General features: G+C 35.1%; 3 protein-coding genes across 3 annotated transcripts; all 3 read right to left on the reverse strand.

Annotated features, from left to right (window-relative positions):
- Positions 1-2,975: 2,975 nt before the first annotated feature.
- Positions 2,976-3,929, reverse strand: LOC123252664 (olfactory receptor 5AL1-like). The gene has a single exon (XM_044681929.1). It carries the CDS (start codon positions 3,924-3,926, stop codon positions 2,976-2,978), a length of 951 nt encoding a protein of 316 aa, XP_044537864.1. The 5' UTR covers positions 3,927-3,929.
- Positions 3,930-8,500: 4,571 nt separating this feature from the next.
- Positions 8,501-10,571, reverse strand: LOC123251563 (olfactory receptor 1044; the record flags this gene model as incomplete). Its single annotated transcript, XM_044680859.1, has 2 exons — positions 9,653-10,571; positions 8,501-8,520 (listed from the first exon to the last, which is right to left on the reverse strand). Coding segments are annotated over exons 1-2 (939 nt in total), but the record flags the coding sequence as incomplete, so codon positions are not given.
- A 12,062-nt stretch (positions 10,572-22,633) lies between these two features.
- On the reverse strand, positions 22,634-24,957 carry LOC123252665 (olfactory receptor 1044-like). The gene is made up of 2 exons (XM_044681932.1): positions 24,036-24,957; positions 22,634-22,695 (listed from the first exon to the last, which is right to left on the reverse strand). Exons 1-2 carry the CDS (start codon positions 24,955-24,957, stop codon positions 22,634-22,636), a joined length of 984 nt encoding a protein of 327 aa, XP_044537867.1.
- Between the last annotated feature and the right edge of the window lie 1,614 nt (positions 24,958-26,571).

Genomic DNA, 26,571 nt, shown 5'->3' on the forward strand with positions numbered 1-26,571 from the left:
GTAAATCCTCCAGAGGGAATTTACTCAATGTATTGGAGGCTGGTTTCTAGGTCTTTTCCCTTACTGAGAATATCAGTAAAGAACATAGGCTGTTAATCTTTTATCATTATCTCCTGAAAAACATCTGGACCAATTCCTTTCTCCATTGAATATTTCCAGGGAAATGCTTTATTATCCTCTTTTTGAGTGAATTAGTGATAGGGATATTCCACAATTCAATTATACCTAATGCATCCATTGTCCTGGTCATCCCCAATTTTAATATCCTGGAGTTTGGGTGTTAAAATATTTTCTTATAAAATTATTTGTACTTTTAGTTTGTTTTTGGCAGGCATGTAGAGTGTTTGTGTGTGTCTGCGTGTGCACATGAATATGTGTGTATGTGTATGTGCATTTCTTAAATGTGATATCTAAATTGAAAACAGTCCAATAACACATCCCCAAACCATCCAGGTTCCCTTTCTTTTCTTGGTATTTTGTACTTCACAGTAACTGGGGGAAAAGGATTGTAAGATCTTTTGTTTGTCTCTCATTTTTCTGAGATGAACTGGGAAAAAATGGACAAAGGAGAAAATTAATCTAAGCTTACAATAAATTGACCATAATGATTTATTTAAATTTTCTATACTTTAGTGTGGGAAATCTAAGAGAATGGATTATAAGAGACTCTCTCATCTTGGATATATTTAAGTTTGAAAGATTTGAGAAGCCTAAGCCAAAAGCCAAGAAATATTTGCATGTTTGTTTTCCTTTTTTTTTTTTTTCATTGCCTGGTAAGACATTTTTCTAAGTAAATTTGATTCAATCTGCTAGATTCCCCTTCATGACTGCCATGAATTTTAGTAGCATGATAGTTATTTGAAAAAGCACATTATAAACTTTAGTCATTTAGCCATCAAAATTTAGCACTGAATACCTTTTCTATCACTCATTGCCCTGAAGATTAGTAAAAAAAATTGCCCAATATTTCAATAAGGTCATATATACATGAGCACAGATACATGATGAGTTTTAACCATTAATTGATTGTATGCCACGATGTTGTGTTATATTATGCTTTCTTTTTTGTTCCAATTTACAGTCTTCATTGCTGAAATTAACCTGATAATAAATATGCAACACAAATATTAAAATATTCACAAAACAAGAGAATGATGGAAAGGTACTTGCTACTCTGATAAAGGAAATGCAATTCAGAATACATTAATGAGAAGTTTCCTGGATATAGTGAGTTCCTGCAGTTTCTTTAGTTTGTGGGTGACACTAGGTAGGTTGCATCACATCCCAGAAATGTACATGAACTCCTGAAAGATATCTAAGAATCAGGTCTAACTACTCATGCAGAAAAGTCCAACTCAATTGAGACAAACTTTTGCCCAAATTATGGCATCAAATTAAATGGACAATGTATAGTGTTCATACATTGGAATGCATATCCAAGACAGACAGTGCAGATAAACAAAGAATCAGGCCAAAAGTTGAAAAAAGAATAGAATGGGTTGCTTTTAGTAAATTGCAAACTTTCTTCAGTGTCATCAAACTTCACCCATACACTCCCTAAAGACATATATTTTCAGTATCAGCATTCTATTGGTATTACTGTATGGCCTTGAGACATGGGACACAACTACCTCCAATGGACTCTGAAAATGATTATCACACAGAAACCATACTGTGAGCTTCACAGTATATGTAAAGAACTCCAAAGAACAACAAGGAGCTTAGACAGCAATTAGTTTATTTTTCCCATATCAATTTATCTCAACAATCTAAGTTTATGTCATGATATTCTGAAATAAATACATCTTTGTATCCATAATACCTAGCACAATAATCTTCATGTGAAAGAAGTTAATTTTTCATTGAATGCATGTATGCTTTACTAAATGGAGCTATTGTTATTTTGTGATAAGCTTATTTAGTGATGGTTGAATAACAACACATTTATATAGGCAGTCTTTCAATAAGCATTTGTTAAGCACCTGATGTATGCTAGTCATTGTGCTAAGTGCCAGAGATACAAAGAAATGCAAAATAAATAAATAAATAAAGCTCAGTCCTTGTGCTTGAGGAGCTCTCAATTTAATGGGAGAGATAAGCAGTCTAATATAAATATAGGCAAGTTATATTCAGGAAAGTTGGGTATAATCAAAAGAAGGAAGGAAGTAGAATTAAAAGAGATTGGGAAAGGCTTGCTTTCCATAGATCAAATAAATTCACCTAATACTTAAAGGAAATCAGGGAAACCAGGAGGTGAAGTTGAAGAAGGAGGACATTATAGGCATGGGACATAGCTACAGAAAATGCATAGACACTAAATATTGACTATTTTATTCACAGGACAAGAAGGAGGCCACTATTGTGTATTGAAGAACTGTTAGGGAAGATGTAACCTGTAAGAAAACAGGAAATGTATTGGGGGAGAGGTTACATTATGAATGGTTTTTAACACCAAAGAAAGGATTTTATATTAGATATTAGAAATGATGTGGAACAACTGGAATTTATTGGGTGGAAAAGAGTATTGTGATTAGACTTACATGGTAGGAAAATCCCTTTAGTGCCTGAATGGAAAACAGATTGGAGAAAGGTGAGATGAGACATTTGGACCTACAAGCAGAATATTGCAATTGTCCAAGTTTGAGGTGATGAGGTCCTGATCCAGGACGGTGTCAGTACTAGAGGAGACAAGGGGCCATATTGAAAAGATGTTGTAAAGGCAAAATCAACAGACCTTGGCAGCAAATGGGATATGGAATGTGGCAGTCAGATGTTGAGGATGATACCATTGTTATAAGCTTAGAGACTTTCCTTACAACAACCCTGGGAATACGCTGCAATTATTAATACCTCCAACTCACAGATGAAGACAATGTGGTGCTATAAGTTTAAAATGGTTTGCCTAAAAATCACATAGATACTAAATGTCCAAAGCAAGAATTGAATACTGATTTCATGACTAAAAGTCCATATTTCTATGAACTATGTGATGTTGAAGTACTCACTTTCCTTATAACTTTCTGCAAGGCACTTTTTACCTCCTTGTTCCTCAGGCTGTAGATGAGGGGGTTCAGCATGGGTATGACCACTGTGTAGAATACAGAAGCTATTTTATCAGTGTCCAAGGAATGGCTTGATTTGGGTTGAAGGTACATGAAGATGATTGTACCATAAAATATGGTAATGGACATCAAGTGGGAACTACAGGTAGAAAAGGCTTTCTGTCTCCCTGTAGCAGAATTGATCCTCAGGATAGAAATGAGGATAAACATATAGGAGATGAGGACAATGAGAAGGGAGAGAAGAGTGTTGAAACCAGCAATGACAAAAAGCATCATTTCTTTGACATGAGTGTCAGAACAGGCCAAGGCTACCAAAGGTACATCATCGCAGTAAAAGTGATTAATTACATTAGAGGAACAGAAGGACAAATGGAACGTAACAGTGGTCTGTAGGATTCCAATAAATAAGCCATAAGCATATGTACTGGCAACCATTGGGATACAGGCTTTTTGAGACATAACAACTGTGTAGAGTAAAGGGTTACAGATGGCCACATACCGATCATAGGCCATGACTGAGAGAAGAAACATTTCACAAACTACAAAAGTGATAAAACATGCCACTTGGGTAGCACAGGCAAAGAAGGTTATCCTTTTAACCTCCTGCATAAAATTCACCAGCATATTTGGAGTGATGGAGGAAGTATAACAGAAGTCAACAAAAGCCAGGTGACTGAGGAAAAAATACATGGGGGTATGAAGCTGAGGACTGATCTGTATTAAGACAATCAAACCAAGGTTTCCCACAACACTGATCATATAGATGACTAGAAAAACCACTAAGAAGATAGCTTGAAGGTCTTTCCTGTCTGTGAGTCCCAGGAGAATGAACTCAGTCAGCACTGAATTATTGCTTGTGGCCATAGAATGTGTGTTGAAGAGTGGCTTCCAAAACTCACCAGAACAAGATCCACCAAGTCATCTTGACTTTGGTTGTGAATAAAAAGATACTGGAAAGTGACTCCTGGCCCCAGTGATACTTCCTAAAGTCTAACAGTTACACTTGGAACTGTCTTCTTCTTTTGGCACACAAGGAAATGATGTCAGATGGAATTCTGAAAAAAAAAGGACACATACTCAGACCTCCTATTGAGGAAGAAATTAATTTGGTTCCTTTAAATGCATATTTATGTTTTCAGTCTAATATCCAGTCATTTAGTCAATTTAAAACTGCTCATAACATTGAAGGGAAGGAAGAAGTCGTACAAATTAGAGCTAGAAAGGGTTCAATAAATCATTTAATTCAAAGTTTTCATTTCTCAGGTGAGGAAACTGAGATTCATGGAGTAGATGTGCCCAAGATTATATAGGAGTAAGTGGCATATCCTACATTCAAAACCAAGTCTTCAGATTCCAAATCTAGTGACTATCATGTCACATAGTAGTCTAGGTTAAAAAAATAAGATTTTGATTTAAAAATATTCCTCAATTTGTAGAAAACAAATAAATAGCAAAATATTAAGAAAAAGTATAATGCCCTAGTGTTAACAGTTAAAAAGTGATATTGTGGATCTCCGGAGCTGGAGTCAAAAAATCTAGTTCCAGTATTCCCTTTGCCATTTACTATTTTGGGGACACATAACAAACAGGCCACTTAACTTCGCTAAAACTCATTTTTCTTTTCTATAAAACAGAGGTTTAAGGGGGCAGCTGGGTAGCTCAGTGGATTGAGAGTCAGGCCTAGAGACGGGAGGTCCTAGGTTCAAATCTTGCCTCAGACACTTCCCAGTTGTGTGACCCTGGGCAGGTCACTTGACCCCCATTTCCCCCCTTACCACTCTTCTGCCTTGGAGCCAATACACAGAAGTTAAGGGTTTAAAAAAAACAGATTTAATATTACCTGTTACTACCCTCACAGGGTTTTCATAAAGATCAAATGATATCCTGGATGGAAAAGTGTTTTGCAAACTGTAAAATATTTGGCAAATGCAATATTTTTAAAAATTCATATACATTCGTTCTCACAATATAGTAGTTTCCCCCATGACAAGGGATTGGGGCAGGTCTCAGGGAAGAAGGGGATCATAGGGTTAGCTCAATATAGCAATTATTAGTCTCTCTGCCTCTATGCAGAACCTTCAGAATTTGCTATCTAAGGTACTAAGCAGTAATATTAGAAAAGAAAAAAAAAGCAGGAAGATGATGGATAACTCCAAAACTACAAAAAAAATTCTGAGAAAACTAAAATATTTTCATTTGAATCCTTCATCTTTATAGAATAGTGTATCAATGATAAATTAATTATTGTCATGATTTTTAATGTTAAATAATACTTTCCACTCAGCTGAGTCTTCCTTCTGCCCATTTTCTTTAAACACATTAAAGAAATGATTCATTATGTCTATCTCGAACAAAACCTCACAGAGTTGAACATACCTGAGGGGTCTGAGCCACTGTGAAATATCAATGGTTGCATTTGTGGGGAACCTGGTTGAATTTGAGTACAATGTTGTGACTCCCTTGGGATCTTATGCCTGTGTTACATCATTTAAAAATGATTTCTCTGAAGAGACAATTATAACGATTTACCCAGAGGCAACAGAAAGAGATTTTTTAAAGTGATCCCTTTCTGAGATTTAATGAGTAGGGAGTGTGGTGTGGCAGAAAGATTACTGATGTTGGAGTGAGATGACTTGGGCTCAAGTTCTGTCTCCAATAAATTCTAGTAAAACTAAGTAAGCTATCCACTAAGAGTCTTAATTTTTTTAATCTGTATAAAAGGACAACATTTGTGACATCTATCACTCAAAATTGCTTCTGTTTATCTTATCATCCAAATAGACAGGATTTATGGTCATATAATTGGGAAACTGCAACCTATTTTATGAGGATCAAAAAGGTAATTCTCAGATTGACAGTATTGAGGACATTGTGAGTGGATCAATGGGACTTCATAGTACAGCATTTGGTGACATGAGGACATTTGTGTAGTCTGGAGAAAACATCGATTTTTCCTTTTTTTTTAAATGACATTAAGGCAATAACAAAACAGACAGAGCTGTAAGAGTTTTCAGAACATATGCAGGCCAATAGCCTGGTTTTATAGATTAAGAAACTGAGGCCCGAGAGTAATTGTCAGAGGTGACAGTTAAACACAGGGCATGTGATCCCAGAGACAATATTCTTAATATCACGTTACAAATCCTAAAGCAACAAACAGGTTGCTGTTTTCATGGATAGTTTTGCAATCCCTTCTTATATTGTGTTTTTATAAACACTGGATTCAATAGGTCTGAAAATTTTTGAAGAAAGGTAAATATATATATATTGTGTGTGTGTGTGTGTAAAATGTATGTGATTATGACTTAGTCCTGGAAATCTTTTAGATCTCTTGAATTTAGCCTTTTTAATTGCAGAGAGCAATGGAGGTGAACAAATACCAAAAATATTCTGGACATTGAATTAAATTTTGGCGACCCGGTATTTTTTGGAGGCTTCTCCTGAAAATAACATAAGGTACTAATAATGTGTTCTTACCAAGAAACATTTTGCCTTGAGTTGAACTGAGCTTTATATCATTGAAGAGATTTAAGCAACGACCTTTTGGTATAGTGGTGGGGAGAGATGAGATGTCTAGCTGATTATTGCTGCTTGTTCTTGGGAGAATCAAAATTTCCCTCAGATTCCATTTCTCCTCTTCAAAATGAGTAGGTGGATTAGAAGAGGAGTTCTTAACCATTTTGTTTCACAGACCCCTTTGGCCATCTGGTAAAACTTATAGACCCAAATTCAGAATAATATATAACCAAAATGACATAGCATTACACAGAAAACTGATTGTGTTGAAATATAGCATTATATTATATGTAACATATTTAAACATATTTAACAAGTAAATATAAATATTAAGGATCCTTTGAAAAATGTATCAATGGATTTTCGATCCCAGGTTTGTATTACCTGAATTAGATTATCTCTAAGGTTCTGTTCAATGTTCTCATTTTATATTTTAAATTTTACAATTCCTCCAAATGTTCAGTATCTAAGTCCCATCACTCTACTTGTTTATAGTTGTGAAGCATTTGACTGGCTATTAAACCTTTAGAATTTCCCTCATGTATACCCTGAATTACCATGAAAGAAGTATTTTGTAAATTATGCAGAGCTCTAAGAATGTTAGCTCTTATTGTTTAAAAGTGACTGTCACAATTAGAACAAAATTTGTAGCAATGCAAAAAAATATATAAAATTTTGATAATCTTAATTCCATTTAAAAGTAGTCTTTTTATATTAACATAAAAATTCCTTTGAAACCTTGGGATTTGGGGAAAGGAATACATCAAGACATTCTATAAGTACTTCAGAGATAATTGAAAGGACCATGTGCTACAATAGACATTTAGGTGCCATTTCACAAACCTCTTCTTCTGTTTGCCCATACTTCCTTCCACTGTAGATCCACTATTTCTTGAGAGAGTCTGGACTCCAGTAAAATAAATGATTAAATAATGAGCCATCAGGATAGTTCTCTTTACAAAGTCCTGTCTTGGAGAAAGTTTTTTCAGCAGGAATGATGCTGTCATACAATGCCAAAATTTTAACTGTCTTTAAGGAGTAACTTGGAAAGGAGTGTGTGTGTGTGTGTGTGTGTGTGTGTGTGTGTGTGTGTGTGTGTGTGTGTGTGTTNGTGTGTGTGTGTGTGTGTGTGTGTGTGTGTGTGTGTGTGTGTGTGTGTGACAAAGGGTCCTTATGAACCTAATGAAGCTGTGCCATTCCCAAGTCCCTGGGTTCAGGAAAATTCTAGAACCAGTACTTGATTATCTCTCTCCTAGCACCTGCAAGTCCTATGGAGACTATTGTAACAAAATGTAAAATCACAAGCTATTTTTTTTAGTTTCACTCATTTCTTATAATTTTTTTCTTTTTTCTTTCTTTTAATCTTAGTAACATTTATTTTATTTTTAGAAAAAAAAATAAATTTTATGTAGTCAAAATTGTCTTCTTTACACTTCACAATGCTCTCTATCTCTAGTTGACTCATAAATTCTTCTCCTATCCAAAAATCTGATTGGTAATATTTACCCTGTTCTTCTAATTTACTTATATCTCTTTTTTATGTCTAGATCATATATCCATTTTGGTCTTATATTGGTAAGTGGTGTAAGATATTGGTCTCTACCTCGTTTCTGCCAAACTATTTTTTAGTTTGCCAACAATTTTTATCAAATAGTGATTTCTTATCCCCCAAACCTGGATCTATACTTTTGTCGAATAGAAGGTTACTACAATTTTTTACAACTATGTTATGTTGGACCCTTTCCATTGATCTAACTGTCTATTTCTTACTGATAGTTTCATTAATTACCACTTTATAATAAAATTCAAAATCTGGTGCTACTAGACCTCCTTCCTTTATACTTTTCATTAATTTTCTTGCTATGCTTAATCTTTTGTTCTTCCAAATAATTTTATAATTTTTCTAAATCAAAAAATATATTTTTGTAATTTTTGCAAGGGCATTGAAAAAGGAGATTAGTTTAGGTAAGATTGTCATTTTGATCATATTGGCACTACCTATACTTTTGCTGTGTAAAAAATTTTATCTAATTATGTTTGTGTAATTCCTGAATTTATTTTGGTTGATCAATTCCTAGGTGTTTTGTTCTATCTGTGGTTATTTTAAATGGAGTATTTCTTTGTGTCTCTTTTTGCAAAACTTTGTCAGTGATATATAAAAATGCTAATGCTATATATGGGTTTATTTTATATCTTGTTGTTTTGCTAAAACTATTCATAGTTTAATCAACTCTTCAGTTGAATCTCTATGTCATCATGTCATCCACAAACGGAGAGGATTTTATTATCTCTTTGCTCATATTGATTCCTTCCACTTCTCTTATTGCCATTATAAGCATTTCTAATACCATGTTAAAAAATAGTGGTGAAAATGGACATTGTTGTTTCACTCCTAATCTTATTGGGAAGGTTTCTAGCTTTTCTCCAGGATAACATGTTTTTACAAAGCATAGATAATCAATCCAATTTAAACAAAGATCCCAGAAGACTTTAAGATTTTGTTCATCCATCAGCTCCATTATACTTCTTTTGAGACATTTTGTCAAGAACAAGAGCATGTCTGCACCATTCCCATCCCCTAAATCTGAGGTTGAGCATGAGGTCAAAATTACTTTAATGAAGACAAATTTAAGTCAATAGTCAGGTAAGGAAAGGGAGATTTGTATACATCTTCACCCTTTTATTTCCCCAGAATAAGCTCATAAATATTTCCAGGGCACCTAACTCCATCCAGTACCTCAGTAGAGGGATGTGTCTATCCTTTCTTACTAATACTTTTATTTGTCAGTATTTTCCTTGATAAAGATGTTTTATTTTTCTACTTGTTGTGAACTCCCTGCTTCCTTTGTTGGGCTTTTGGCTTTCTGAATTGTCCTGAGTGGTTATCAAGACATGTGATAGGGGAGAGATTTTGGGCTAAATGATTTCCAAAATCCATTCTACGATTGTCTAATTTCTTTTCATTATATTGCATGAATCAATGTTCAAGATAAGAAGAAAAGAAGAAAACAGGAAAAATAACAGTTTCCTAAGTCAGTTTGTTAATTTTATCATAATAAGAACATGATTGCTATTGCTTAAGGCCCTCTTCAAAGCATCCTTCACCTCTTTGTTTCTCAAACTATAGATCAAAGGATTTAACATGGGAATGATCACTGTATAGAAGACTGAAGCCATCTTATCCGTATCAAGAGAATGGTTTGAGCTAGGCTGTAAGTACATAAATATCAGGGTTCCATAGAAAATAGTAACAGCCACCATATGTGAGCCACAGGTAGAGAAGGCTTTACGCCTACCATCAGCTGATTGCATCTTTAGAATTGCAGAAATAATATACATGTAGGAGACAAAGACAATCATAAGGGAAGAGATAAACATGATACCTGCACATGCAAAAATCCATATTTGTTTGGAGTGGGTGTCAGAGCAGGACAGCCTTAAGAGAGGCATGTCATCGCAGTAGAAATGGTTGATAATATTAGAACCACAGTAGGACAGGCGGAATGTAAGGATAACATGGAACAATGCAACCAGAAAGCTGTAGCTATAAGGTACAGCTACAAGTTGAATGCAGATTTTAGGAGACATCAAAACCATATAAAGCAAAGGGTTGCAAATAGCCACATAGCGATCATAGGCCATAGAAGCTAGCAACAAGCATTCTGCTGTCATGAAGGCAAGAAAGCAACCCAGTTGGGCAGCACATGCATTGAAAGAAATAGTATTTTTCTCATACAAGAAATTGCCTAACATCTTGGGAGTAATAGAGGAAGAATAACAGAAATCAACAAAAGCAAGATGACTGAGGAAAAAATACATTGGAGTTTTTAGTCGCGAATCCATTCTGATGACAATGATGAGACCCAGATTGCCCACCACTGTGAACATATAGATGGACAAGAACACCACAAAGAGGGGCATCTTCAGCTCCAGCTTGTCAGTGATGCCCAAGAGAATGAATTCAGTCACCTGAGTAAAATTAATCTCAGCCATTTTTTCCATATAGGAGCCTGGAAGAAGGAATGGATAAAATAACTTGAATTCTGGGTTTCCTCTTATCTAAATGCCATTCTTAATTATCCCCACCATCATCTTAGATAATAATTGTTCATAGTACAAAATCATTTTTTAAATTTAAAATGTTATCATTTTTTTGCCTTGGCAGAATACTAATATTATTATATCCAATTTACAATTAAGCAATGAGGTTTATGGATTTTGTGACTTTTCCAAGATTGTACACCTAACAAATGTCAACATAAATAGCTGAGAGTCTTGACCATGACCAGATTTACAGTTCTTTGATATGTAATGTTGTTACTCTCTGTGTATAAGGAATTGCTTTTGTTAATAGTTACTTTGTATAATTACTATTTTTGCCACTTATTTTCAAAGTCTCTCTCTCTGTCTCTCTCTGTCCCTCTCCATTTCTTTCTCTGTCTTACTCATTCTCTGACTCCCCTCTTTGTTTCTATAAATTATTTTAAGATCACTATTAAAAAGAGCTAAAATGAATTTTAGTAACCCCAATAATATAAAAAAAGATTTAAAAGGACATTTAGAAATGGAGCTAAAGTGATAATGTTGATCTTTCTCATTAGGTTGCTTATCAGTCATTTCTTTTCCTCTTATGGTCCATTACCTATCAACTTTTGTCCCATGGATTCTATCTAAACTCTGTCTCTCACATTTTTTCGTTTTTCTTAATTGATGTGATTATCACTCTGATTCATTTGCTTATCAATTTTTCCCTGAACTGTTACAATAGCCTTATAATTGGAATTACTTCTGCTAATGTCTTCACTCTCTTATCCCTCCTTTGCACAGCTTCCCAAATGATATTAGTAAAATATGGATCAGAATATGTCACTTTCCAAATGGAATATCATCAATGACTCCTCATTGTTTCCATGCTGAAATATAAAATCTTCACCATGGCATTTAAAGCCTTTACAATCAGGACCTTATCTCCATTCCCAATATAAGTTAATATTACTCCCCATCACGTATTTTTTCTATTGAGCAAACCTATTTGCTATTGCTATTAAACAGGATATATCTCCTTCCATTATGCTTACTTTTTTCTCACACCTTTACCTCTTGGAATACTTACCTTCAATCAAAATTGAAGTGCCAGTTCCTAAAAAAGACTTTTCTTTAATGTCTTCAGATTTTAAGCTCTTTTTTTATCTCCCAAATAGCATTGTATTTTCTTTCCGGGCATAAGAATGTATTACTTGCCTACTCTTCTTCAGGTGTAGTATTAAGTACTTAGAATTAAAGACAAAGATGAGATACTCCTGCCATCAATAAGCTTATAATGTAGCTGGGGAAAGATATTGTATATAATAGCATATATAAAATATATAATGTAATTTTGATATTTGAGGGAAGCTCTAGCAGTAGGGAGAATTATAGGTTGTAGGAACTGAGTATTTTTGAAACCCTTATATTCCACCCAAGAATTAATACTGTGTATTGGTTCCAAGGCAGAAAAGAAGTAAGGGCTAAGCGGGTCTAATTGACATGCCCAGGTCACATAGCTAGAAAGTGTCTGAGATCAGATTTGAATCCAAGACCTCCTATCTCTAGGCCTGGATTTCAATCCACTGAGCCACCCAACTGCTCTCAGAAACTGAGTTTTTTTTTTAACCCTTGTACTTTGGTGTATTGTCTCATAGGTGGAAGATTGGTAAGGGTGGGCAATGGGGGTCAAGTGACTTGCCCAGGGTCACACAGCTGGGAAGTGGCTGAGGTCGGGTTTGAACCTAGGACCTCCTGTCTCTAGGCCTGACTCTCACTCCACTGAGCTACCCAGCTGCCCCCAGAAACTGAGTTTTGATGGAAATTAAGGATTCTAAGAGACAGAGATGGAGAGGGAATAAATTTCAGAGATGAGGGATAACCATGCTGATAAGAGATGAAATATAATATATAACAAATAAGAACAGTTTTGCAGAGCAGCAATTATGTCAATTATGAAAAAGGATACAATGTGAGAAACAGAATTTAGACAGAATCCACAAAACAAAAGTTGATAGGTTATGGACCATAAGAGGAAAGGAGATGACTGATTAGCAACCTAATGAGAAATATCAAAATAATTACTTTAACTCCATTTCTAAATGTCCTTTTAAATCTTTTTTTAATATTATTGGGGTTACTAAATTTTATTTAATAGTGATCTTAAGATGAAGGGAATAATATATAACAGTCAGTTGGATTCAGATTGCAAAATTTTAGAATTTCAGAGGGATTTGCATTTGTCTAGAGCCATTCAGCAACACCCAGACTTTACTGAAAATGAGAGTGACATACTCAGATCTATATTTTAGGAATATCATTTTGACAGGTATTTGGAGAGGACCATTGTAGAAGGGGGAGCTATGAGTCTGAGACAAATTACAAGGGTAATATACAGCAGTTCTGGCAAAAGATGATGAATACCTGAAGTAGGTGGTGGTTATATGAGAGAAATGAATTAATGTGAGAGACATCAGTCACAGAGGTAACTGAGAAGAATGTACAGTACATCTAGGCTGACTTGCTTCTGAGAAAATCAGAAGCATTAATTTGGTAATCCTGGCTTCTTTCAGTCTTGTTTTATGCTTTTCATAAATTAATATTAGAATGAAAATGACAGAAAACTTTATGTGAACAAGAGCTTACTTAGAGAGTTTGTAATGGGAGTGAGAGAACATCTTTACTCCTTTAAACTTTTTGAAAGTTTCCAGAAGAAATCCTACCTTTGCTCTTCAGAATCCTGGTCTTCTACCAAACTTCCAACTGCCTCAGACCAGGTCAGAACATATTCTCCAATCTATTTTATCCCAAATCCTAATGATCCCAGGACCTCTGGAAACCCACCTAACATCTTAGACTTATTCCTACGAATTACCCACAAAACCAGATCTTCTTGGCCTTGAGGACTTAATTATATCTGTTTCTAGGTTATGAACATGTTACTGTCCACTTCCTCTTACTCATTCTCCTAAGTAAGATCTTTAAGAGAGAGCTAATTTAAAAACTAAGTAGGATTCTCCCTGATTTTTCTGAGCCCCAATAGAGTTCTGATATTCCTTTTAGCATCTCCTTTCTGAAAGACTACAGGATTTAAAACAAAGGAAACTAGCAAAAATCCAAAGCATAACAGAATAACCTGAAACTCTTCTCTTAATTTTTTAATATGATTAATGAATGAGCACTTTTAAAGTAACCCTATTCCTGGTACAGGTTTAGACACTGGGTTTAGAAAATGTAAATAATCAAATTTCATAATTAAGGAACTTATGTTCTGTATTGTAGGAGACATTATTTCCATATATAACTGTTGGCAATATTAACTTTTGGGGAGACAATATGAAAATAACGAGATTTGTATGAGACATATAGAGAAAAAATAGGAATATTTAAATAAATAATCTTGCATTGTAAGCTACATATTTGGTGATTTGGTCCTTCAACTATACAAATATCTAGTTGAATACTTTTGATCAAATAGGATTACCAGTTTGGAACTGGAAGGGACCTTAGAGGTCACCTAACCCAATCTCCTCATTTTACTGGAACAAAAATTTACATCCAAAAAGAGTAAGTGATTTGCCAAAAGTCACTCAGACAATAGGAAAAAGAACCAGAATCTGAGCAGTGATTGATTCAATTTTTATCCTAATTAGCTGGCATGAGATTGTCTGTTCAAAATATCCAATGAAGTAAAAAGGTATAACATGACCTTACCTGAATCTGATGTACCCTAGGTATAACATTGCAATTTAGATGCCCTCATTTTTGTTTCCATGATTACTAATGGTTGAAATGATTCCTCTCAAGTATTTGATTAACTAGAACATATTGTTAAAAGTTAAGCAACTAGCCTGAATTCTCCAGTTTTCTACTAAGTTTTGACCTACCTAGGATGAGCAAATAACTGGTTCCCCAGAAATGCAGAGAATGGCAAAAGAGTACAAGGTTTTATTGATGTGTGTGTCCCTGAAGACATTAAACTTTAACTATTCCAAATGTTCAAAGAAATTAAATTAAATCCCTATAGGAAATCCAAAGCAGACTACATGTTAATTGAGGAGCTGCTCTGGGTATTGGGAAAAGTGAGTATCAGAAACTGTTTCTCAAATAAGAGGATGTGAGGGTGTTAACTAGACAGAGAAAAGGAGTTTGACAATTGTTATAGAATATCTTTAGTGAGAAGGGTCAAGGAACTGTAATATTCCTTGTTTCTCAGGACCATTTCCAGATTCTATCCTAAGTTTACTGAACAATTATAATGGTAAAGTTGGGATTTTGACTAAATAGGAGAGTTGTAAAAAAGTGATTGCCAATTATTATGCTTTAAAATAGGAAAACTATTAGCAACATTTAGCAATTTTGTTTAATTGGAATGTTAATAAAAAAGAGGGAAATGTGGAAGGGAAAAAGGTAAGGAGACTGCCTAGCCTACGCTTAGTGCAAAATGGTGAAATGAAGCTTGCTCCCCAACAAAGTTCCAATCTCCATGTGGGAATCCTAGTCACTCACTAACCAGCCAGGTAGGATTCAGGCAAGGTCCCAATGCAGAAAAAACCCTTGTGAGCTAGGTTCACCAAGGTAGCAGTGAACCCAACAAGAAAGTCTCCAACTCCAAGAACTTCCAAAGTTGAAAGTCAAAGTCTCAAAGCCTAAAATTCCAGTTGAAAGGCCCAAAGCTCCAAGTCAAAGTAGAAGTCCAAAAGCCCCAAGGAGCTGTACTCCAAAGAAGAGGTCCAAAGGAGAAGATTCCAAGGTGAAGAGACTCCAAAGAAGAACTCCAAAAGAGAAGTCCCTTGGACAAGAAGTTTAGGATTTTTTATAGTCCTTTTTTCATGACACTTCCTGTCCCTTCCCCACTTTATGGGAACCAATTGTGGTCTTTAAATTTGCCTAGCACTGTTGTGGGATATGTGTGTATGTGTGTGTGAATGTGTACGTGTGTGTGTGTGTGTTTGTGTGTGTGTGTGCGTGTGTGTGTGTGTGTGTGTGTGTGTGTAATGGCCTATGGAGTTGTCACCCCCTCTAGCAAGTGACTTGTAAACTCTTATACTTAGTGACTGCTAAAGTACTAAGTAGGGGTACTTGAGTTTTTGATTTAACATAACCAGCTGATACTGCTAGATTCCTAGCTAAAGGTGCATACAATATTGTACTTTCTAAAATAAAATTACAAAGGTTGGAGATAAGAGGGAAATAAAAGAAAGAGAGCAAAACCAATGTTTGCTAGGCACATTGACAAAAAAACAATTGGGAGCAGTCCTCTTTGGCATAAGAGTTTACATTCAGAATAAATGATGTGTTCAACCCCCTTCAGTTCAATCAATTACATCCCTAAGTTCATTCTGGATCTTCTAATACAATGTATGTTTTTTATGGTACTTTCTTCAAATAGTTCATTTTCTTGATTTGAGGAGCTAGAGAGCTTCTTTTCCTGAAATTTCTCTCAAAAATTTTTTAATTCTTGCATTTTACAAAAAAATATATACAATCCCCTTGAGGAGGGTATTTACCAACATCTGGATCAACTTAGGATATGGGGTTGAGTTATGGAGTATATGAATCAAGTGTCAAAGGGAAAACCAAAATTATAAAAAGGATAGAAGAAAAAATTAAATTTTGGGAGAAAAAATCAAAATCAAAACAAAAATATCAAAATCTATTTCTATAAACATTTCTGAGTAAACAAGAATAAATCCATAGCAGGTTCTTAAATCCAGGTCCAAGTATTGATTTCTTTCCCACAAGCCTGTAGGACAAATGGAGTAATATTATACTTATCCATTGAGAGCCAGGACTACAGAAAAATTGCCATATTATAAGAGAGAGAAATAAAACTATATTTTTGATGTAACAGGGAAGTGTATTATTCCCTGGTCTGATTTTACTTTCACTCTAAGGGATAGGGAAGCCATAATGGCAGACAAACTAAGGTACTTGTTGAAATGTGGCAAATATATTCCTGGAATTTTCATGAATTGATATTGAGAAGAATGCTGAGCACAAATCTACTAGAGTACAGTATATATCTGTGCTAGGAATAGAGGAGATGATTATGGTTGGGCTTGGAACAACAGGATGTCTTTTTACGACATGATTATTTATAGCCCTTAAATCTAGTGCAAGTTGATATACATATTTTCCAAATGGGTCTAATTTTGGCTTTTTACCAGGTAAAAGAGGTGCAGTATATTCAGATTTGCATGGAATTATTATTCCTAGCTCAATTAATGAATTCATTTCTAGAGTAGTTCTCTCAATTGCCTCTTTTGATTGGGGATACTGAGGAATAGAAGAGGTGGGCCACCTTTTCATTTAATTTGTACAGAAATAGCTGATTTAAATAGGCCTACATCAAAAGAAGATGTGGCCCAGAGAGATTCAGGTATATCAGCTGGTATCAAAGGTGGGAGTCTCCTTTACCTCCTGACTGTCTGAGAGAAGTAGAGTGAGCAAATTTAAAGATTTCTCAGGCAATTCTAGTTTCATAGAACCATCTTGAGCATGTTATTGTGGCTCTAAGTTTATATAATAGATCTCTCTCTAACAAAATTTTAGGGGAACCAGGTATTAAAAGAAAAGAATGTTCCAATGATAGGGGCCCCAAAGATAGCACTTGAGGGGAAAGCTTTGGGACCTTTAGGGGTGTGCCTGATATGCCTACTACATTTAGAAAGCCAATAGAACTGCATTCAGCATCTGGTTTACTCACCAAAACTGCTCCAATATCTAGGAGACAATTATAATATATGTTCCCAACTTTTAGGGTCATGTGAGGTTCATTACTATGTGGGGAAGAATGGATTGGTTGGGATAACTGGCATTAAGATGTCATGTTCTGGGAAATCAAAGGTTTAACTCTCTGATTCCAGAGTTCTTTTCTCCCTCTCAGACCTTCATAAAAGTTCTTGGCCATTTCTTTGGGATTCCTCTTGTTGATAGATAAGATAAAATATCTAGGATGCCAAAAGATTGCAATTATATTAAGATGTAATTCCAAAATATTATTATAAATCTAGCAAATTGAAGGTTTTTAGGTTAAGTAACTGTTCTAACATGATGTACTGTTAGGGTGCCTATCTGCTCTGGGGTGTAAAGGGTGAAAAAAGGATCTTATGGTTTCAGTATATTAAATTCACCAGGGGAATTTTCCCCAATTAAGGAATAATCTCAAGTCAAAATTTAATTTTATGTTGATTTATTTACAATTAGAAAGGTTGAAGGTAGGGAAATTAAGAGGGAGAAACTCTTGCCTGGACCAGAGGCCCAGACCAGGAAAGGATTTAGAGGACCAGCAGTTGGGGCACAAAGGTTAATTAAACAAGGTTTCTAGTCACTAGGCCTTTTACAATTAGAGGGGCAAGAGAGGCCTCCCTGAGGGTAAAGCTTCTAGAAACACCAAAGGAAGAGAAAGAGAGTCAGCCTAACTAACCCACATGGAACAGTCTAGGTCATGAACCAGCAAAGCTCCCTCAGATCCTCTTCACTGCACCAGTTGCAGCTTCCCTCCCCATGAACCAGAAGAGGTCCTCACCAGATGCTGTCTCCCACCCAAACACTTTGCTGATTTGAGGACTTTCTCCTTTTAAAGGGGTCACTTATGCATCACTTCCTGTTCTCCCTCCTAATTTGCATGTCCAATCACAATAGATGATTCTCATAGTACTGCCTAGGGGACAGTCAGTTGACTCTAGCACAGTATAGACTTAATTTAATTATCACAGGGGGAAGTAGTTGCTTCATCTTGGAACTCCCCAGTACAATGGAATCATGATTCCCTCTCTAGATCAAGTCCTATAGTTTTTAGATTACGTCACTAGAGATTTAGATCTGCTTTAGAAGAGATGCCAGGGAGTGGATTTCTAAGGGATCTTCTGACTTCTGACTCCCTCATTCAGAGACAGAACTCAGTGTGCCTTTCTCCTCACTGAGCCAGATGCAGAATGCAGAGGCCCTACTCACTGGTGACCCATTTCTTCAGGAACAAAGAGAGAGACTTCCAGCATGCCCTGCAGTTACAGTGTCTTTCTGGCTCCGGGAAAGTTTCCCTGAACAGATCAAATTGATTTAAGAGACTGTTAGTTACACATCTTAAGTTAAGCTTGTAGTTATCCTACTTCATATTAAAAGGAAGTTTTGTGTAATATTAATTGGTTTTGGAACACATTTGAAATTTTTTCTAGTCATTCTTCTTCATCTTCTTAGATATTAAAGGAACGTAGGAATAGGCATAGGACAGGAGCTCGATGATTAGCAATGGCAAGGTAAGACTTGTTTCCCTGGTTGCCAAGAAATGAGGATGTTTTGAAGGATCCAGCTGATAGAAGGAATATGAAAATATTTGAAAGAGAATAGATGACTTGTTTTACTAAATTCTTGCATGATGTTAGAGGAAAAGCGATCAGACCAGTGATAAGAACAAGAATTAGGGGAAAGTAAAGATAGTCTTTCCATAATTAGAGAAAAAAAGGTTAGGGTCATTGCTGATATATGTGTTCAAAAATGTAGAATGAATGAATGAATGGCTATTAACACCAATCTCATAATACTATGAGAAATAGAATCCCTTCTGAATACATATTTTAGATGGGAAATAAATAAATAAGTAATATTTAGGATGCCCAAGGATAGCAATACATTGATAAAATTCTCCCCCAAAATTTTAAGCATGTGTGTTTTAAGCATGAGACTCTAATCAAGAGAGTATGCAACAAACATCTGAGGTTATGTACTGTATATTCATTATGAAATCATGAATGTTCAGAGTCTTTCTTCAGTGATGCTGAAGAGATCAAGAAAAAAAGGGAAAGAACCAATATGTTCCAAGGTATTTATAGCATCTGTGTAAGAGGATGCCAGATGCCTTTCAAATGGGAAATGGCTAGACAAATTGTTGTATATGATGGTGATGAAATATTGCTGTACCATAAGAAATGATTAAAATGTTAATTTTATTTAAAAAATTGGAAAATCTATATAAAGTAATGAAGAATGAACCTAGAAGAACCAAGAAGATATTATAGACAACTATATAATTGATATCTGAAGAATAACTTGTGAAGATCTAACTTCAGAAAATGAACTGAAAAGCTGAAACATTAAATACCATATATATATATATATCATATATATATATATATATATATNATGTACTGTATATTCATTATGAAATCATGAATGTACAGAGACTTTCTTCAGTGATGCTGAAGAGATCAAGAAAAAAAGGGAAAGAACCAATATGTTCCAAGGTATTTATAGCATCTGTGTAAGAGGATGCCAGATGCCTTTCAAATGGGAAATGGCTAGACAAATTGTTGTATATGATGGTGATGAAATATTGCTGTACCATAAGAAATGATTAAAATGTTAATTTTATTTAAAAAATTGGAAAATCTATATAAAGTAATGAAGAATGAACCTAGAAGAACCAAGAAGATATTATAGACAACTATATAATTGATATCTGAAGAATAACTTGTGAAGATCTAACTTCAGAAAATGAACTGAAAAGCTGAAACATTAAATACCATGTATATATATATATATATATATATATATATATATACACACACACATACACAAATCTGTTTCTCAGGTGGTACTTTCTATGGGGCAAAGACCTGAGGGAGGGATTAAGACCTGGAATAAGTTCTATTAAATAAAGAAAAAGACATCTTTAAAAAAAAAGGAGTTGGAACAAGTAAACTAGAAGCTGAGAATTACTCAGGGAAGACAATTAGTAGATTGATAACTTCAGAATGTGAAAAGCTAAGGGATTCTAACATAGTGGCTAGTGATACATTAAAGAAATAGCCCATGGGATTCAAGATTGGATTTGGACCCAAGTGAAGTACCAATTAGGATCAACTGGAATATTCAAAGGACCATTTCTAGGCATCATAATGAGCATATAGACAGCTAATGTGAGAAAGAGGAGAAGTGAAAAGACAAAAGGTTGTAGTTGGTGAGCAGAATTTCCAAATTACAAATATTGGAAGTCATGCAATTTTGAAAGATAGAGAAGTCTGAAATTCTAGTTTGTGGCTGATGAGGTGATTTAAAAAGTATTTTTCTTTTGATTTTGAAGTATTTTTATAAGAATAGTTTAATATGGAATTCCTTCATGTTTAAGTTATTCTAAGTCTCATATCATTCCCTCTCTTAGAAGAACTAGAATTAATCATTTAACTTCCTAACTTCATCTTCCTTATAAAAAAAATAACAAACAACCCCCCCCCCAAAAAAAAAACTTCTTAAATCCCATATTCATATGAGAGATAGTGTGAAAAGAGATAATGGTAACTGATACAGAGTATCAGTGTGGAATGAAGTGGTAATGTATAAAGTTATTTTAGGACTTCTGGGAGAGGGAGCCAAGGTTGCAGAGCAAGGCAGAGAAGCTCAAAGCCACCATCATAATCCCCTCCAGTCAATATTTAAAAAACACCACAAAACAAATATAGAAGTAAAAGAATTAACAAGGAGACAGACAAGCAACTTTCAAGAAAATAACAAGACTTCAAAGGGAAGAGAGAACACCTGGGGCACTAGGGTGATAGGGGAGCACAGTCAGCAATACTATATCAAAGAGTGAAGAGCACGTCAAAAACAAGTCACACACTCCCACCTAACATCTATTGTCCCAGATTTGGAACCTAAACCCAAGCCAATATTCAGATACTGAGATCCTATCTGTGCAAATAGAGGTCCAAGCCAACCCAAACCTCCTTGATGTTTCAAATCTGTGGTGAAGTCTGGAATCCCAGCCCAGGGCAGTCTGTGCTGAGGTGGGCTGATCAGTGTGGGCTCAGAGTAAGCCAAGAGTCCTAGTCTGGGCCTGTAGTGAGGATATAGATCCCAGCTTACAATATTTGGTTGATGCAAGGAGGGTCCAGATCTTTTTGTCAGGGGCTCAGGATTTTTCTCAGGACAGGACAATAAATTGTGTGACTGATTGGATCAAGTACACAGTGAGACCAAAAACTGGTGCCTAAGCCTGGGGCTAGAATTTGAGCAGCCCCTGACCTGATGAAGTTTAGAGTGAGATCAAAAGCTTACACCCAAGCCTGAGGCAAGTCTTTAAGCTATCAGCAGCTCAAGGGTTAATTGAATCAGCAGTGGGAGGAGGGCCTCAGAGCTCCCAGCCCTTAGACAATCATACCACCCTGGAAGAGCTAAAACTAGCAAAAACCCAGAAAAAAAAGCTAAGGGAAACATCAAGGAAGTATTAAAGTTTAAGAGGGCATCCTAACCTCCCAGAAAACAGAGCCTACCTACAAAAATGTAGGAAAAATGAGCAAACAAAAAATGCCCAACTCTAAAGACTTTTTTATGGAGACAAAAAGACAAGGTACAGAAAAAGAAGGGGACAATGAAAGCAAAGCAAACACACACAAAGACAGAAAGAAAAATATGGATTTGACATAGATTCTGGAAGAGCTCAAAAAAGACTTCAAAACCAATTAACAGAGGCAGAGGAAAAGTGGGGAAGAGTAATGAAAGAGATGCAAGAAGAAAAGGCTCAGTAGAAAAAGGAGAACCAAAAAGTGACAGAGGAAATTCAGGTCTTAAAAATGAGAATTGAACAACTAGAAAGTAATGATTTCATGAGAAATCAAGAAACAATAAAGCAGAATCAAAGGAACGGAAAATAGAGAAAAATATGAAATATCTTATTGGAAAATAGCTGATCTTGAAAATAAATCCAGGAAAGACAATTTAAGAATTATTAGACGTCCTCAAAGCCATGATCAAAAAAAAAAGCTTTGACATCATAATACAAGAAATTATGAAAACATTTTGTATTTCTTGACTTTCTACTATGCTTCATTTCATTCCACAGATCATCTGGAACTATTTTTCCTTCTATTTGTGTATACAGAAGGGAAGATTTGAGCAGGAGGTGATAGGTATTTTCTAGCACTAGAAAGACTATATGGTGAAAGAAGGATTACACTTGATCTTACTATTTCACAATTTTCAAGGATGTAGCAGAGCTCTCTATTGCTAATAACTTCCTTGGTATCTATTTCCTTTCATGCACTCTTTCCAGACATGTTGGCACACTGGTTTTTCCCTGAATTCAACATTTCATTTCCTAAAATTTTGTACTTTTTTTTCTTTCTTTGATATGGACTCCCATCTTCATTTTACCTCTTAGAATCATGAATTTTCTTGAAGGCTCAATCTTTAAGCACCTAGGTGAAGCCCTTCTTGATTCCCCTGGTAGTTATTACCATGTCCCTCCTCATTCTCCAACAAGAACATAAATCCTTTGTGGACATCAGGTAATTTTTTTTGTATCCCTGGGGCAGAGGATAGTGCTGTGCACATAGTCAATGTGTGATAAATAATTTTTAATTGAAGTGAGTTAAGATTGTTTTACTTTTTGATATTTGAAGAATAGGAATAGCAGTACTTTGTTGCTCATATATGATAACACTTTTGCCTTGATATAGATTTGGTGATTTTCAAAATGATGAAACCACCAGGCCTGCCTGCGTAGAGAGTTCAATAATGGCATTGGAGTATTTTCTAAGACACTGGGAAAGTTTGCATGATGTGGATGTGTTGCTATATATAGTCTTTCTTGGTGTTCTAAACAACATGAAAAGAAGCCTTGGATATCAGTGTTATACACTCATCTTTTCTTCTCCAAGGTGTTTTCTTTTATGCTTTGACCATGCTTAGACCCAAGAGTGAGGGGACCTGATTTTGAGTAAGTTATTTTTGTAAATAATATTATTTTTATAAAAAATTACGAATAAATTTAAAAATAATTTCTAAAGATTGTAAAAACTATCTTTACTAATATATTTTTTTCAGAGAAAAGGAAGGATAGACTTCTTTGATGGCAATAATTTTGAAACAATATTACCTTTACTATGTCCATGTTGAGAGACAATGATGTAAGTTGGTCTGAGTAAAGCCATGGACTAGTGATGCTTCCCAAGGAGAGTGTCCCAAAGGGAAAGAAACAAAGAATTACAGATATACATATATCCCATGAAATACTTGATTGAAGGAGTGATCAATATTTAATTTAGAGCTAAAATTTATATGGACAATTTTGATAGGTGGGAGAATCTTGACAGTCAATAATAGTTAGTTATATAGTTATATGTAGTTAGACTAAATAAAGTAACAATATAAAGTCTTTGAAGGCTGGGATTCTTTGATTTTTGTCTTTGTATCCACAATTAGTCTGGCAAATGGTAGATAATAATAATAAATGCTTATTGGATATTGATATCAGTTGGGCATATGTTGGTGAATTAGATGATTTCCGAAGTCCCTTCTACCATGAACGTTCTATGAATTTATGCCATTTCTTTTCATTAAAGTCATTTCACTAAATCATATTCAAAATGAAGGGAAAATAAGAAAATAATAAAGTTCCTTAAGTCAATATCTAAGTTTACCTAAATCCATGATTGCTATTTCTTAAGATCTTCTTCAGGGCATCCTTCACCTCCTTATTTCTTAGACTGTAGATCAAAGGATTTAACATGGGAATGATCACTGTGTAAAAGACAGAGGCCATCTTATCTGTATCAAGGGAATGGTTTGAGCTGGGCTGTAAGTACATAAATATCAGGGTTCCATAGAAAATAGTGACAGCCACCATGTGTGAGCCACAGGTAGAGAAGGCTTTGTGCCTGCCTTCAGCTGATTGCATCTTTAGAATTGCAGAGATAATATACATGTAGGAGACAAAGACAACCAAGAAAGAAGCGATAAGCATGACGCCTGCGCATATAAAAATCCATATTTGTTTGGAATGTGTGTCAGAGCAGGACAGTCTCAAGAGGGGCATATCATCACAGTAGAAATGGTTGATAATGTTAGAGCCACAGAAGGACAGACGGAAGGTAAGGATAACATGGTAGAGTGCAACTAGAAAGCTATAGATATAGGGAATGGCTACAAGCTGAATACAGATTTTAGGGGACATCAAAACCATATAAAGCAAAGGGTTGCAAATGGCCACATAGCGATCATAGGCCATGGAAGCTAGCAATAAGCATTCTGCATCCATGAAAGCAATGAAGCATCCTAGTTGAGTAGCACATGCATTGAAAGAGATTGTATTTTCTTCATATAGGAAACTCCCCAACATTTTGGGAGTAATGGAGGAAGAGTAACAGAAATCAACAAAAGCAAGATGACTAAGGAAAAAATACATTGGAGTTTTCAGTCGTGAATCCATTCTAATGACCATAATTAGGCCCACATTGCCAACAACTGTGAACATATAGATAAATAAAAAGACCACGAAGAGAGGCATCTTCAGTTCTTGCTTCTCTGTGATTCCCAAGAGAATGAACTCAGTCACCTGGGTAAAATTAATCGTAGCCATTTATTCCATTTGGAATCCTGGGCAAAAGAAAAACAAAGATGAGAGATTCATTAGTTCTCAGCTTTTTCCTTGCTTTAAATCATAGTTTTCATCATTGTCATCAAATATCAGAATGTACAATAATGGATAGTTAATAGTAAAAATAAAATGAAACACAAAATCTGGTGTAATTGCCAACTATTGGATTGAAATGATCCTATTAAGTAGGTTGTACAGATATTAGTAATCCCATTTTATTGTTTGAGAAAATTTAGATATAGTTTCACATACAAAATTACTCAATAAATGCTGAAAGATCTGGGTCTGGATTTTGGCTCTTATGCCTATTATATACTTGTTCCACTCTTCTATATTGACTTTCCACAGAAAATAATTTTCATTTCTATTTTTGGTAGTAAAGACATAGTGTTTAAATGTCATTCTTGTTCTTGCCTATGCATTCAAATTCAATGAATATGTCTTTGTCACCTATATTGGCAAAGGAATCATGTACCTGGATTTAAGTCCTGCTTCTTGCATGGGCTGACACTGTGATCCTCATATACTTACTTATTAAGACTTCAAGACAAACCTTAGGAAATGTATTTCAGAGTAGTTATTGATCTGGATTATTGGGCTGCATGTATATATGTATGTGGAAGCTAGATGGCAAGTGAATAGAGTTCCAGAATTGGAGTCAGGAAGATCCATCTTCTGCATTCAAATCTAGCCTCAGACATTAGCCTGGTGACACTGTACGACTGATTTTTCCCTGTTTACTTTAGTTTTTTCATCTATAAAAGTGAGTTTGAAAAGGAAATGGCACATCACTCCAGTTTCTTTGCCAGTAAAATCACAAATAGAGTTATGAAGAGTCCAACACAACTGATAAAAACTAAGTTGTATATATGTATGTATATTGTGCATACTGTGTATATATGTAATACATAAACACATATACATATATAATACAAATATAAATACATATGCTATGTGATGAGAAAACAAAAAATAAATTAAAAATAATCCCTGTTCCCAAGGAATTTACATTCTCTTGTAGAAGATTCAGTACATTTAAAAATCCACCACTACCTCTAACCTTTAACTAGCACTTGAAGGTTGAGTACTTTGGAGGTACTCAACATTTCCACTTTGAAAGTACTCTGAGTCCCCTTTCTTAAAAGCGTAGATTACCAAATCCCACTGATGTTTGACTCTATCATCAGTAAGGGAAGACAATGCAAAGTAATTTTCTGACACAGCAAAGTGAAAAGGAAGATGATTTGGCATTTAGTGAAGAAACTGATGAGATTTGGAGTCTGAAGACACTGATTAAAATCTCAATTGTGCCATTTAGTACCTCTGTGACCTAAATTTCTCTAGGCACCAGTTTTCTCATATATAGAGTGAGGGGATTGTACCACATTGCACTACCTCAGAGGTCTATTTAAGCATTTAATTTGATTTTTAGAATTACATAAATGCAGAAGATGTTCCAAAACTCTTAGAGTAGTTTTAACCTTAAAACTACACTAAGACTTTTAGAATCCCCTATTATCTTTTCTTTATTCTTAAAAAGGACCAATGACATTATGAAAGTGATGATATGTGCCTGAGTCAGAGTTAGGTTAGTCA

Source organism: Gracilinanus agilis, chromosome 6 (assembly GCF_016433145.1).
Source record: "Gracilinanus agilis isolate LMUSP501 chromosome 6, AgileGrace, whole genome shotgun sequence".
NCBI classification, from domain to species: domain Eukaryota; kingdom Metazoa; phylum Chordata; class Mammalia; order Didelphimorphia; family Didelphidae; genus Gracilinanus; species Gracilinanus agilis.

What these genes read in the sequence shown, in the direction of transcription:
- LOC123252664 (XM_044681929.1), bottom strand. Translation starts at nt 3,926, where the DNA reads ATGGCCACAAGCAATAATTCAGTGCTGACTGAGTTCATTCTCCTGGGA.
- LOC123252665 (XM_044681932.1), bottom strand. Translation starts at nt 24,957, where the DNA reads ATGGCTACGATTAATTTTACCCAGGTGACTGAGTTCATTCTCTTGGGA. An exon ending in GAAGAAGATCTTAAGAAATA is followed by an intron (nt 22,696 to 24,035) that starts GCAATCATGGAT and finishes ACAAAATTTTAG; the next exon opens with GAAATGAAATGTTGAATTCA.